General features: G+C 39.7%; 2 protein-coding genes across 2 annotated transcripts; both read right to left on the bottom strand.

The window, feature by feature from the left end:
* Positions 1-482: 482 nt before the first annotated feature.
* Positions 483-5,455, bottom strand: CMC4 (C-X9-C motif containing 4; the record flags this gene model as incomplete). Its single annotated transcript, XM_080718309.1, has 2 exons — positions 5,395-5,455; positions 483-631 (listed from the first exon to the last, which is right to left on the bottom strand). Exons 1-2 carry the CDS (start codon positions 5,450-5,452, stop codon positions 483-485), a joined length of 207 nt encoding a protein of 68 aa, XP_080574435.1. The 5' UTR covers positions 5,453-5,455.
* A 1,615-nt stretch (positions 5,456-7,070) lies between these two features.
* Positions 7,071-7,594, bottom strand: MTCP1 (mature T cell proliferation 1; the record flags this gene model as incomplete). The annotated part of the gene is made up of 3 exons (XM_080719623.1): positions 7,071-7,118; positions 7,204-7,374; positions 7,490-7,594. The coding sequence occupies 3 exons, from the start codon at positions 7,592-7,594 to the stop codon at positions 7,071-7,073; spliced, it is 324 nt and encodes a 107-aa protein (XP_080575749.1).
* Between the last annotated feature and the right edge of the window lie 4,048 nt (positions 7,595-11,642).

The following is an 11,642-nucleotide window of genomic DNA, read 5'->3' as shown; positions in this document are numbered from 1 at the left end:
TTTTAAAATATATTTAGTATCAAACCAAAATCAAAACAAGTTTATTTTAGCTGGGCGGGGTGACACACACTTGTAATCCCAATACTTGGGAAGCCGAGAGAGGAGGATCGCACAGGTTCAAAGCCAGCCTCAGCTACTTAGTGAGGCTCTTAGCAATTTACTGACACCCTGTTTCCAAATAAAATATAAAATAGGTCTGGGAATGTAGCCCGGAGGTAGAAAGCTCCTGGGTTCCACCCCCAGTACCACTAAAAACAATAAAATAAAAATAAATAAAAACAAGTTTATTTTAGCAGCTCATTTTATTACATTGTCTGAACCTGTCTTTTAATATATTTGTGTTGGTTCTGCATAGATGGAATATTCATTAACTCTTATAGTTGACTTTCACTTGCTTTGCTGCTACCTGGCCGGAAGAACGGAGGATAAATAAAATGTGCTTGGTGGGAACATGAAGCAGTATATAACTTCTCACAAGAACTTTACTTGGATGCAGACTTCAATGTCAGATTTTCTTCCTCTTCTTTCTCAAATCCTGAACAGACGAGAGATCTTCCCTTGGGATATCGAGCACAACACTTACGCAGTTCTTGTATGACAGCCTGACACTTTGATTCCATGTAGTTGTTGGCTGAAAAACAGGTAGAAACTAGTCATCATCTCATAGGACTGAAAAATTGCAGGGGTGTTGTGATCAGTAATTCCTATCCCTCTTCACTATCAGTACCTGTGCAACTGGAAGGAACAAGATACAACCACCAAGTTCACTGAATTATTTCTGATTCAGAACAGGTCACTCAGGCAGAAAATAGTGATTTACAAAGTGGGTGAAAACAATTTTAGTATATAATTTCCTTTTTTTTTTTGTGGGTATGGGGGTGGAACCCAGGGTCATTCGACCTCTGAGCTATACCTCCCGCCCTATTTTTTATTCTTTATTTTGAAACCAGGTCTCACTGAGTTGCAGAGGGCCTCACTAAGTAAGTAGCTGAGGCTGTCCGCGAACCGCGATCCTCCGGTCTCAGCCTCCCAAATGCTGGGATTACAAGCATGTGCCAACACACCCAGATATAATTTCCTTTTTAAAGTAATAGCTTGTGTGCTTTTTGTTTTCTAGGGCAGTGGTTTTTAATGTTACTGGTCACTCATCCCTTTGGGTAATTTTTGTTAATCTCTGAACTACAACCCATCACCTCTCCCCTTAAATTTTGAAACAGGGTCTGGCTAAGTTGCTCACAGTCTCACTAACATCTTAAGGCTGGCCTTAAACCTGCAATCTTCCTGGTTTAGCCTCCAAAATACTGGGATTACAAGTGTGTGCAACCCATACCCTGCTCTCTTTTGGTGATTTGATGAATTACAAAAAGGCACATACTTCGCATGTGTAAGCATAGTTTTTAGATTTTTGTTTTTGGTGGTACTAGAGGTTGAACCCAGGGACATTCTACCTGTGAGCTACACATCTAGCCCTATTTTTATTTTGAAACAGTGTCTCACTAAGTTGCTGAGGCTGGCCATGAACTTGCAATCCTCCTGTCTCAGCCTCCCAGATACTGAGATTACAAGTGTTAAAGGATATAAACACATAGGATATACAAAAAAAATGTTACAGCCTCCACAGCCTCAAATATATTACCTGTTTGGCCATTTACAGAAAGTATTTCCAGATTTGTTACTATACATAAACCTTTACTTAAGGAAGACTGGACCTAAAGTTTCTAAATCAGCTGCAGGTGATCTGAAGGGCTGCACGGGAATTAAACATACCCCTCACTACTTATGCAACCCTTGACAAGTAGATAACTTTTGTGACTAGTTTTTCCATCTATAAAGCAGAGAAGCATTATTTCATGTATGAAAGGAATATATTTAGTATGTGCAAAGCCCTTGTCATCTGTGTTTGCTTATACTTTGTCCAACTCTCAGTCCTCCCTAATTGTACGAAGTGGGTACAGCCAGCTTTTTATAAATTGATTCTTGTTCTCCTTTTGCATGGGTTGTTACTTCACATCAAACAAGGACTTATTTAGAAGAACTTGAAAGCAAAATAAAAACAATTTCTCAGCTGGGCATGGTGGGGGGGCACACTTGTAATCCCAGCACTTTGGAGGCTGAGACAGGAGGATCGCTGGTTTGTGGCCAGCCTCAGCTACTTGTTGAGTCCTACGGCAACTTAGTGAAAACCCTGTTTCAAAATAAAGAATAAAAGATAGGGCTGGGTGTGTAACTCGGATGTAGAATGCCCCTGCACTGCAAAAAAAATTTTTTTCCCTCTATGTTTTAAAGTTAGAGGAAGCCAGGCGTCGTGGCGCACGCTTGTAATCCCCACACTTGGGAGGTGGAGACAGGAGGATTGTGCAGGTTCGAAGCCAGCTGCACTGGCTTAAGAGACCCTGTTTCCAAATAAAAAAGTATAAATAGGTCTGGGAGTGCAGCCCGGAGGTAGAAGGGTTTCCAGGAACCCCAGTACCGCCAAAAAAAAAAAAAAATTAATTAAAAAAATAAAGTTAGAGGAAGGAAAGAAATGTATGACTAAATTTCATTATTATACAACTTTTTTTGTGGCACTGGGAATTGAATCCAGGGGCAGTTTATTTCTGAACTACACTAGCCCTTTTTATTTTTATTTGGAAACAGGGTCTAAGTTGCTGAGGCTGGACTCACAACTGTGTTATTCCTGTCTCAGCCTTCCAAGAACTGAGATTATAAGGTGTGCATAACCGTGCCCAGCATATATCAGCATTTTCTTTAATTATATATATTTTTAAATTTTTTGTGGTACCGGAAATTGAACCGGAAACATTCTACACCAAGCTACATTCCCAGCCATATTTTTAAAAATTATTTTGAAACAGGGCCTCACTAAGAGGCTAAGGCTGGCCACAAACCTGCGATCCTCCTGTCTCAGCATCCCAAGTACTGAGATTACAAGTGTGCACCACCATGCCCAGCTATGTTAATATTTTATTTTAATTTTTTTGTGGTACCAGGAATGGAACCCAGGGGCTTTCTACCTCTGGGCTACACTCCAAGACCTATTTTATAATTTATTTGGAAACAGGGTCTCACTGAGTTGCTGAGAGCCTCACTAAGCAGCTGAGGCTGGCTTCGAACCTGTGTGATCCTCCTGTCTCAGCCTCCCAAGTGCTGGCATTACAAGTGTGTGCCACTACACCCCACTTATGTTAACATTTTAAAATGTTAAAATTTTATGATTTTATAAAATACTGATTGCATCATAAATTAAGCAAGAATGAAAGTTAAAAGAAGTATACAAAGGTTTTGTTTAGGTGGTGGCTATCTGGGGAAACCTTGACCATTTTCCTTCACATCTTTTTGTATTTTGTTTTTACTTTTTTTGTGTGTGTGGTACTGGGGTGGGAACCCAGGGGCTTTCTTCCTCTGGGCTATACCCCCCAGCCCTTTTTTATACTTTTATTTGGAAATAGTGTCTCACTAAGTTGCTCAGAGATTCACTAAGTAGCTGAGGCTGACCTCGAACTGGCATGATCCTCCTGTCTCAGCCTCCCAAGTGTTGGGATTACAAGTGTGTACCACCATGCCTGGCCTTATTTTTTTATTTTATTTTTTACTTATTCATTTTTGTGGTACTGGGGTTGGAACCCAGAGGCATTCTACCTTCGAGCTACATCCTCAGCCCCATTATTCTTTATTTTGAAACAGGGTTTCACTAAATTGCTGGGATTACAAGTGTGTGCTACCACACCTGGCTCCTTTTTATATTTTCATTTACATCCATATCTACTGTTTAATAATGGGAACATTATCAAAATATCCAATTTTCATATAATCTCAGAGCTTTTTCTATTTGTTCTGGCAATAATCATTTTCTGGTTAAAAAAGAAAATCCTCTAGTATTTGGTGAAACTTAGCAGCTGATTTAAAGCCAAATGGACAAAGTATATCAAATAAGCTTAAATGAACTTCACTTTTGTCATTAGGAGTTAGTTGGTGACTCTGGGAGCCTGATTCCATTCAAACCCCCTTCTAGTCGGGCAGTGTGGCGCACACTTATCGTAATCCCAGCATTTGGGAAGCTGAGACAAGAGGATTGCAGTTCATGGACAGCCTCAGCTACTACTTAATGAGGCCCTTTGCAACTCAGTGAGACCCTGTTTCAAAATAAAGAATAAAAAATAGGGGCTAGGGTTGTAGCTTGGAGGTAGAATGCCCCTGCGTTCCATCCACAGTACTACAAAAAAAAAAATCAGGCCCCCTTCTACCAAGTTGCATTTATTTATTTATACTGGGGATTGAATCCAGGAGCATTCTACCCCCAAACTACACCCTTAGCTCTCCTCCTCCATTTTTTGGTACTGGAGGTTGAATAAAAAACGCATTCTACCTCTGAATTATACCACCATCCTAATTTAAATTTTTTTTTATTTTGAAACAGGTCTTAGCTGCTGAGGCTGGCCTTGAACCTATGATCCTCCTGCCTCAGCCTCCTAAGTACTAGAATTACATGTGTGTACCACCACACCCAGCCATATCCAGCCCTTTTTTAATTTTATTTTGAATATGGTCTTACTACGTTGCTGGGGCTGTCCTTGAACCTCCTATCCTCTCCTCTCAGCCTCCCAAGTACTGGGATTATTGGTATGCACAATTTTTTAAAAAATGTTACCTTAAAAACTAAATTGCTGCTGGGCATGGTGGTGCATGTCTACAATCCCAAGCACTTGGTAGGCTGAGACAGGAGGATCACAGGCTCCAGGTCAGCCTCAGTAATTTAGTGAGATTCTCAAGCAACTTAGCAAGGCCGTTTTCAAAATTTAAAAATAAGCTGAGTGTGGTGGCCCACACCTATATTTAGGAGACTGAGATAGAAGGATCACAGATTCAAAGCTAGCTTCAGAAATTTAGCTAGATCTTTGGCAACTTTAGCTCAGAGGTAGAGTGCCCCTGAGTTCAACCCCAGTACCCCCCAAAATAAAAAAGGGAGTTGTCTGTAGTAAAGCCTAGTTTTATTTTCTCTCTCCTTTCTTGCAGTGCTGGGATCAAATGCTTGGCGTTGTGCATGCTAGGCAAGAACTCTACCACAGAGCTACATTCTTGGTCCTGAAGACTAGTTTTTAAACTAGTCTTTTGTTTTTTTAAGTCTTTGCTTAGCTAATTCTCAGCCCTGGCTGTGTATTAAAATCACCTGGTTAGCTTTCTAGAATGATTCCAGTCCATTCCCTGGCACAGGGAATCTGACTGAATTGCTCTAGGCAAGTAGTTAAAGTGCTCCAGGTGATTCTAATGTACGACCATGACTGCAAAGCTTTAATTTAGGTCACATAATTTTTTAGTTTTGTATAAAATAAAAATTGGTTGATTATGGTTACATCACAAAGTCAAGAAATACTTCAAAAGCATTTTACATACTACCTTGTAAACATTTCTGTATTTCACAGGCTTGTTTCTGGCACGGATCCTTTTGCGGCATATCCAGAAAACTAAAACAAGAAAAGTGATTTTTATTTTATTTTTATTTTTTCCATAATGTACTTTAAAGCTCCTCTACATGGAATTTTCTTCTGATACAAGTTGTATGCCCTTACAGTTGCTAGAAAAATAATTACACTAAAAATAATCTTCCCATTTATAGGATGAACCAACTGTATTTTTATAATAGCCATTTCATAAAGTTTGGTAGAGCTTTACATAGGGAAAAAAAGACCGCCTTAAATTCAACACACTCATATTGAATATTGTCAATTAACACTGGGCTAGAGAAACCATTAAGAAACTCAACTGGCCTAGACCACTGCCTGACTGCCTCTGTAATTCACGTAGGAAACCCTTGGTAAATTATTAAATTCCTTGAGCCTTTTTAAAAATGGTAATTGTACCTACCTCAAAGCAATGATGGAAGAACTAGATGTGAAAATATATAAAGTGTACAGATTGTGCCTGGAAGGCAGTAAGGACTCAATAGATAGTAGCTACTGCCAAGTTTTTTTTTGTTTTTTTGCTTTTTTTTGTTTTTGAGCCCAGGTGTTGCTTAGTTGCCAGGGCTGGTTTGGAACTCCGGGGACTCTTTATTCTTCTGACTCAGCCTTAGAGTAGCTGGGACTGAAGGAACACACCACCACACCTGGCCCAAGACTTGTTACAAAAAGTAAAACCTTACTTTAATGTATAGAAACTGTTCTGACTATAGTTTAACTTGAGAAATTCTTTACAGGTAGCAAATGCTTTCCTAAGAATTAGCAATATTTGGTACTAATACTTCCTGAGAAGTGTGCCAGTTAAGCAACTAAAGTGATTCTTTTGAGCTCTTAAGGAAATCAGCTTATTTTAAAATACCTGTAACCAGAGAAGGAAATTAAGTGCCTACAGTTTCGTCCAACAACTTCTAATAATTTGAAGACACAATTTCAGAAAGAAAAAGGCCTAGAAGCCCTTGTAGCTAATTTCATCACCTATTTTTTCCAAGAACCCCCTAATTTCTCAGGTCCATATTAGGTCAGTACTGGGATGGGAAACACTGGACAAAACCTAGGATATTTACAGGATGGGAGAAGGAAAGGCAGGTAAATGTGTTGCAGGGCAAATAAGCGACAAATAGATGTTGATGCTGCTAGGAGCTGCTCTCTTCTCTCTAAATCAGTACCAAGTCCTTGGTGATCAGGGCATCTGTTCTGTAGCACGTGCTGATTTTTATGGGATACATGAGATCCCAGTTCCAGCCGATGATGTCCATTAAAGGTTCTATGACAATTTCCAAATGAGTCAATTTCAAGTTATGTAGCCCTAGTGCTTTTGTTGACTCACTTTCTGCCTGTTTAACCCTCTCTGCAGTGTCACTTGCAGTATTCTTCATGACCCTTCCTACATTTCTGTGTTCTTGAGCAGTTTTTCAAGCCACTCCCTCCCCCCAGGCCCAAGGGTGGGTGCACTGCAGTGGTGGATGAAGTGATTGCCATATACTGAACAGAACAGAGGAGCATATCTTCCTAGAATCCCAGCACCTGGAAAAAAAAATCATTAAAATCACCACAACTGAATAGAGTGAAAACAAAGAAGGGGACGAAGGGGGAGAAATAGAAATACATACCAGGTTAATCATCAGGCAAAAGCTTAAGCAACAGCTCCTGTACTCCCCTGACCTGTCAGAAAAAGAAAGGTTTATACAAGTCGTCTGTTGTATGAAGAAGCCCAATACAATGGAAAACAATTAAACAACATGTGTACCATTAAATGATGCTGTATCTGCCATAAGCGAGAGTTGTTATCCATGTAGCGCTCCTCCGGGTAGAGTTGCCACATGAGAGGTAGCTGGCAAGTAAGAAGGTGACTTGGCCTAGCTGCGTCACCTAAGGGAACCTGAACTTGCTGGACTCGTGCCCTTAGGAAATTCGTGTCCTAATAGAAAGGAATGATCAAAAATAAAACCAAAGACTTCAGAATATTGAGACTAGAGAGAAAATGAGTTACTTGAAAGCAAGCTCAAAGAAATAAGCAAAATGAAAATAGTTACCTCTTCCACGATGGCCACCCATGTGCGCTGGTATTCGTCGCGGTAGATACCCTCTTGGTGAACCCAGAGGTGATCGGGTGGAGCCCCCACATCCTCTCCTGCCATTCTGGGCTTTGGGTTCCAATTCTAGCCCTGCTTTTCTCCACCTAAGCCTGCAGCACCCGCGCATAGGACACAGGTGTGACTTTTCTGGATTTGAATGAACTCACCAGTGAGCAAGGTGCCCTGGGATTAGCAACCATCAACCAGAACCAAACCTCATATTTGTCTATTTGTACAGCCTAAATAGAACGAAAGACCTCTGAAGCTTTTTGCAAGACTGAAAGTGACAGGTAGAGCCTCAAGTAGTGCTAAGTGTTGAATGCATTCCATGTGAATTCTATGGAAATGTAGGGTGAGCACTATAAGAAGCTGGGCACTGGTCTCACCTTTGTTTTTTGTCTTTTTGCAATTACAAAGCAGTGTCTGGAAAAATGTAGTTAGCAACAGAAAGCACACAGAAGCCTGCCTAAGAATACATTATATTGACAAGAAGTCAGTAAAACAGACACATGCATGCCATACTGCTCAGGTAAAAGCCACTTCTGAGCAGTTTTTATTTTTTAAAAAACGGTAAGATTCTGAGTCACATGCATAGTTTTCTGAACTAAAATTAAAAGTTTAAGGGCAAATAATCTATCAGTGTGCTAAGAAAGGTTACTGATAGTAACTGGGCATTTCCAGAAGGAGATGTTCATGTCAAGAAAAATATTTAGGGTAGCTTCATGGAATTTCTAAGCTGCAAGAGACTTTGGGGATCATGCCAATTTGCTGTCAAGTGAGCAAATTAGTTATTCAATTAGATCTATAATTTTAACAATGCTTCAGGATGTTACATGAGCCCATTCTTCATGGAGGTACAGGCTTAAAATTTTACTTCCCAAGCCAGAAAGAAGGCTAGCAAAGCCCCTCTTCCCTTTGGGAGGTGAAAGGGAAACACATCTCCCAGAGTGTTTGGGTGGTAGGGCAAACTCTTCCCAGAAACAATCCTCTGCCCATCCCTGGATCTCATTTCAGGACCTCACAATAACTTGAGATGCATTTTGCATATATAAATCTTTTGGATGCCACAGTTTCTCTGCATTCCTACCTTTTGCAGAGCACAGATATGGCACTGGGGAATCTGTCCCACAAAACAAAGGATTCCTATTCCCATTAGGTGGGAAAGGAAATGCAGCATAGCTTGGACGGGTTTTAGAGGCCTCAAAATGAGACTGTCCAGAGCAAACAAGATGCCAGAACTCATATGATTAATAACAAGCTGGGCGTGGTGGTGCACGCTTGTAATCCCAGCATTCGGGAGGCTGAGACCTGGAGGATCGCCGTTTGCAGACAGCCTCAGCTACTTAGGCCCTCTGCAACTCAGTGAGACCAGGTTTCAAAATAAAAAATAAAAAATAGGGCAGGGGGTGTAGCTCAGAGGTCGAAAGCCCCTGGGTTCCATCCCCAAACCCGCAAAAAAAAAAAAAAAAAAAAAAAAGGACAGGGGATGTAGCTCGGAGGTCAAATGCCCTTAGTTTCCATCCCCAGCCCAGGGTAAAAAAAAAAAAATAACAGGTAAAAGAAGGAGGAATGAATCAAGCTAAGCCAATCCTTCCTTTTCAAGGATAACAACCTGAGTTTATTTTTTTCCTTAACATCGTTAGTTTGCCTTCCCTAAAAGGAAAGGAAAAAAAAAAAAAACTTTTATAGACTTAAGAAGTGGTTTGACAGCCGGGCGTGGTGGCGCACGCTTGTAATTCCAGCATTCAGGAGGCTGAGACCAGAGGATCGCGGTTTGCGGACAGCCTCAGCTACTTAGTGAGGCCCTCCGCAACTTAGTGAGACCCTGTTTCAAAATATAAAGAATAGCCGGACGTGGTGGCGCACGCTTGTAATCCCCGCGCTTGGGAGGCGGAGACAGGAGGATCGCACAGGTTCGATCCAGCCGCGCTGGCTTTAAGAGGCCCTCTTTCCAAATATAAAAATATAAAATAGGTCTGGGAGTGTAGCTCTAAGGTAGAAGGGCTTCCAGGAACCCCAGTACCACCAATATATATATATATATATATATATATATATATATATATATATATATATATATATATATATATATATCCAGGCATGGTGGCGCAGGCTTGTAATCTCCGCACTTGGGAGGCTGAGACAGGAGGATCACACAGGTTCCAAGCCAGCCTCAGATACTTAGTGAGGCTCTCAGTAACTTGGTGAGACCCTGTTTCCAAAAGTAGGTTTGGGAGTATAGCCCGGACTAGAAAGCCTCTGTGTTCTACCCCCAGTACCACACACACACACACACACACACACACACACACACACACACACACAAAGAATAAAAAAATAGGGCAGGAGAGGTAGCTCGGAGGTCAAATGCCTCTGGGTTCCATCCCCAGACCCGCAAAAAAAAAAAAAAAAAAAAAAAAAAAAAGAAAAAAGGTTTGATATTTGTGAAGAATTTAAGAGCATCACAGTTGTTTTACCTACTATACCTTGAGTGGGTATGAGTCCATATGCTCTCATTTTCACATAGATGTGTTCCTTCATTTCAAATTCATCAGAGATGAAACCCTTTCTTCTTAACCAAGTCCTGATTTTTCTCAATGGAAACATCACCTTCCCTGATCCTTCACACTCAAAACTTAGGAGATATCCTGGATTTCTTCTTCATTTGCTACTTTCTGTCACCAATTCTATCAAGCACCACCATTACCACTATATTCAGAACAAACTTTCCCCAAATATCAGGCTCATTTCAAGCTCCATCCTCTTCTTCTTCCTTTTTCTAGCTTTAAGTCTGAAGCTATATTTTAAGCCTTTTTTCCATTTAGGAGATAAAATTATTCTGCTTCTCCCCCAAGCATTGCAGAGATGCAAAATCAAAGATATACTACTATCCAAAAGAACAGGTATTAAAGTCTTGACTTTTGAAAATTAAAGACATAATTGTGACCAATAATTTTTCTTAAAAAACTGAAGTTAAGGGTTTCAGGACTATTTTGACTTCACAGAACCAATTTTGCACAACCAATATGTTGACATTAAAATTTATTTTGAGTAAAAATAAAATTTTATTGGCTATACTGATATTGAAAGAAAGATTTCCTATGGGAAGAGAGGGTAAATAGATCAGACGTGATGTTCTGAGTTACCATGAGTCACTCCAAAAGGGGTTTGAGTTAACTATGACATATTCTCAGAATGTTGCTGTGGCCCAGAGGTTAACATGCTGGGCACTGGCAAGATGAGATTGGGAACAAACCTTAGTATATTATCTTGGGCTTCTGTGTGCTAACAGTCAGAAAGTATGAAAATCCAGAGAAAGGCAACTTGCAGTGATGAAGGGACAGGGAAACCACCACATGAGTGTAAACCAACCACATCTTTAGTAGAGAAATGTAATGGCTGAACAAGAGGATTCAGATCAAAGTCTATAAAAGTTACAGGTTGTATGAATGCAACACCATGTTCCTAAATATGATTCTTAGAACCCTTGATCCTAACATTTTCCTTGGTCAAGTAAGTTTGAGAAACTTAGAAAGTCATAAAACACATCAGCAGAATAAATGTTCTAGCAAGTTATACAGTAGGAAACTGTATTTTTAACATTTCCTAAGTGTATTTAACTAGAGTTTGTTTTTTTATATGACACCTGTTCACAAAATCTAGGACTCTGTGAACTAAACAAGAGCTCTTAAAACCTCAAGATATCTTAAGTACATGGTGTAATACAATTTACAGAATATAAGACTATACAACTCAATTAAAGGAATATTAACATTTGCAAATAGAAATAGATTGTAAAAAAAATTGATAACTTTATAGCTATATAATTCACTAAAATATATTGCCTCCCATGGAGCAGAATATGATGCTAGAGATCATATTGGCTTAAACGGTTTATTTTTAGGCATTTTGTAAATTAGGTTCTAAATGGATGAAATATAACACACAAGTGCTTCCTTATATCGTAATCTAAATATAACCATTTTTCCTTTACAGAATCTTTTTTAAAGTATGATTTGCTTTAATTACCAGGTGTTAGGACAGTTTTTAAACACTGATCAGTTTGAATGCATTTATTTGATTTGAAGTCACTTAACTATCCAATTAAAAT

Source organism: Muscardinus avellanarius (genome assembly GCF_963383645.1).
Source record: "Muscardinus avellanarius genome assembly, chromosome: X".
In the NCBI taxonomy this organism is placed as follows: domain Eukaryota; kingdom Metazoa; phylum Chordata; class Mammalia; order Rodentia; family Gliridae; genus Muscardinus; species Muscardinus avellanarius.
This window is presented reverse-complemented; position numbering and strand designations above follow the sequence as displayed.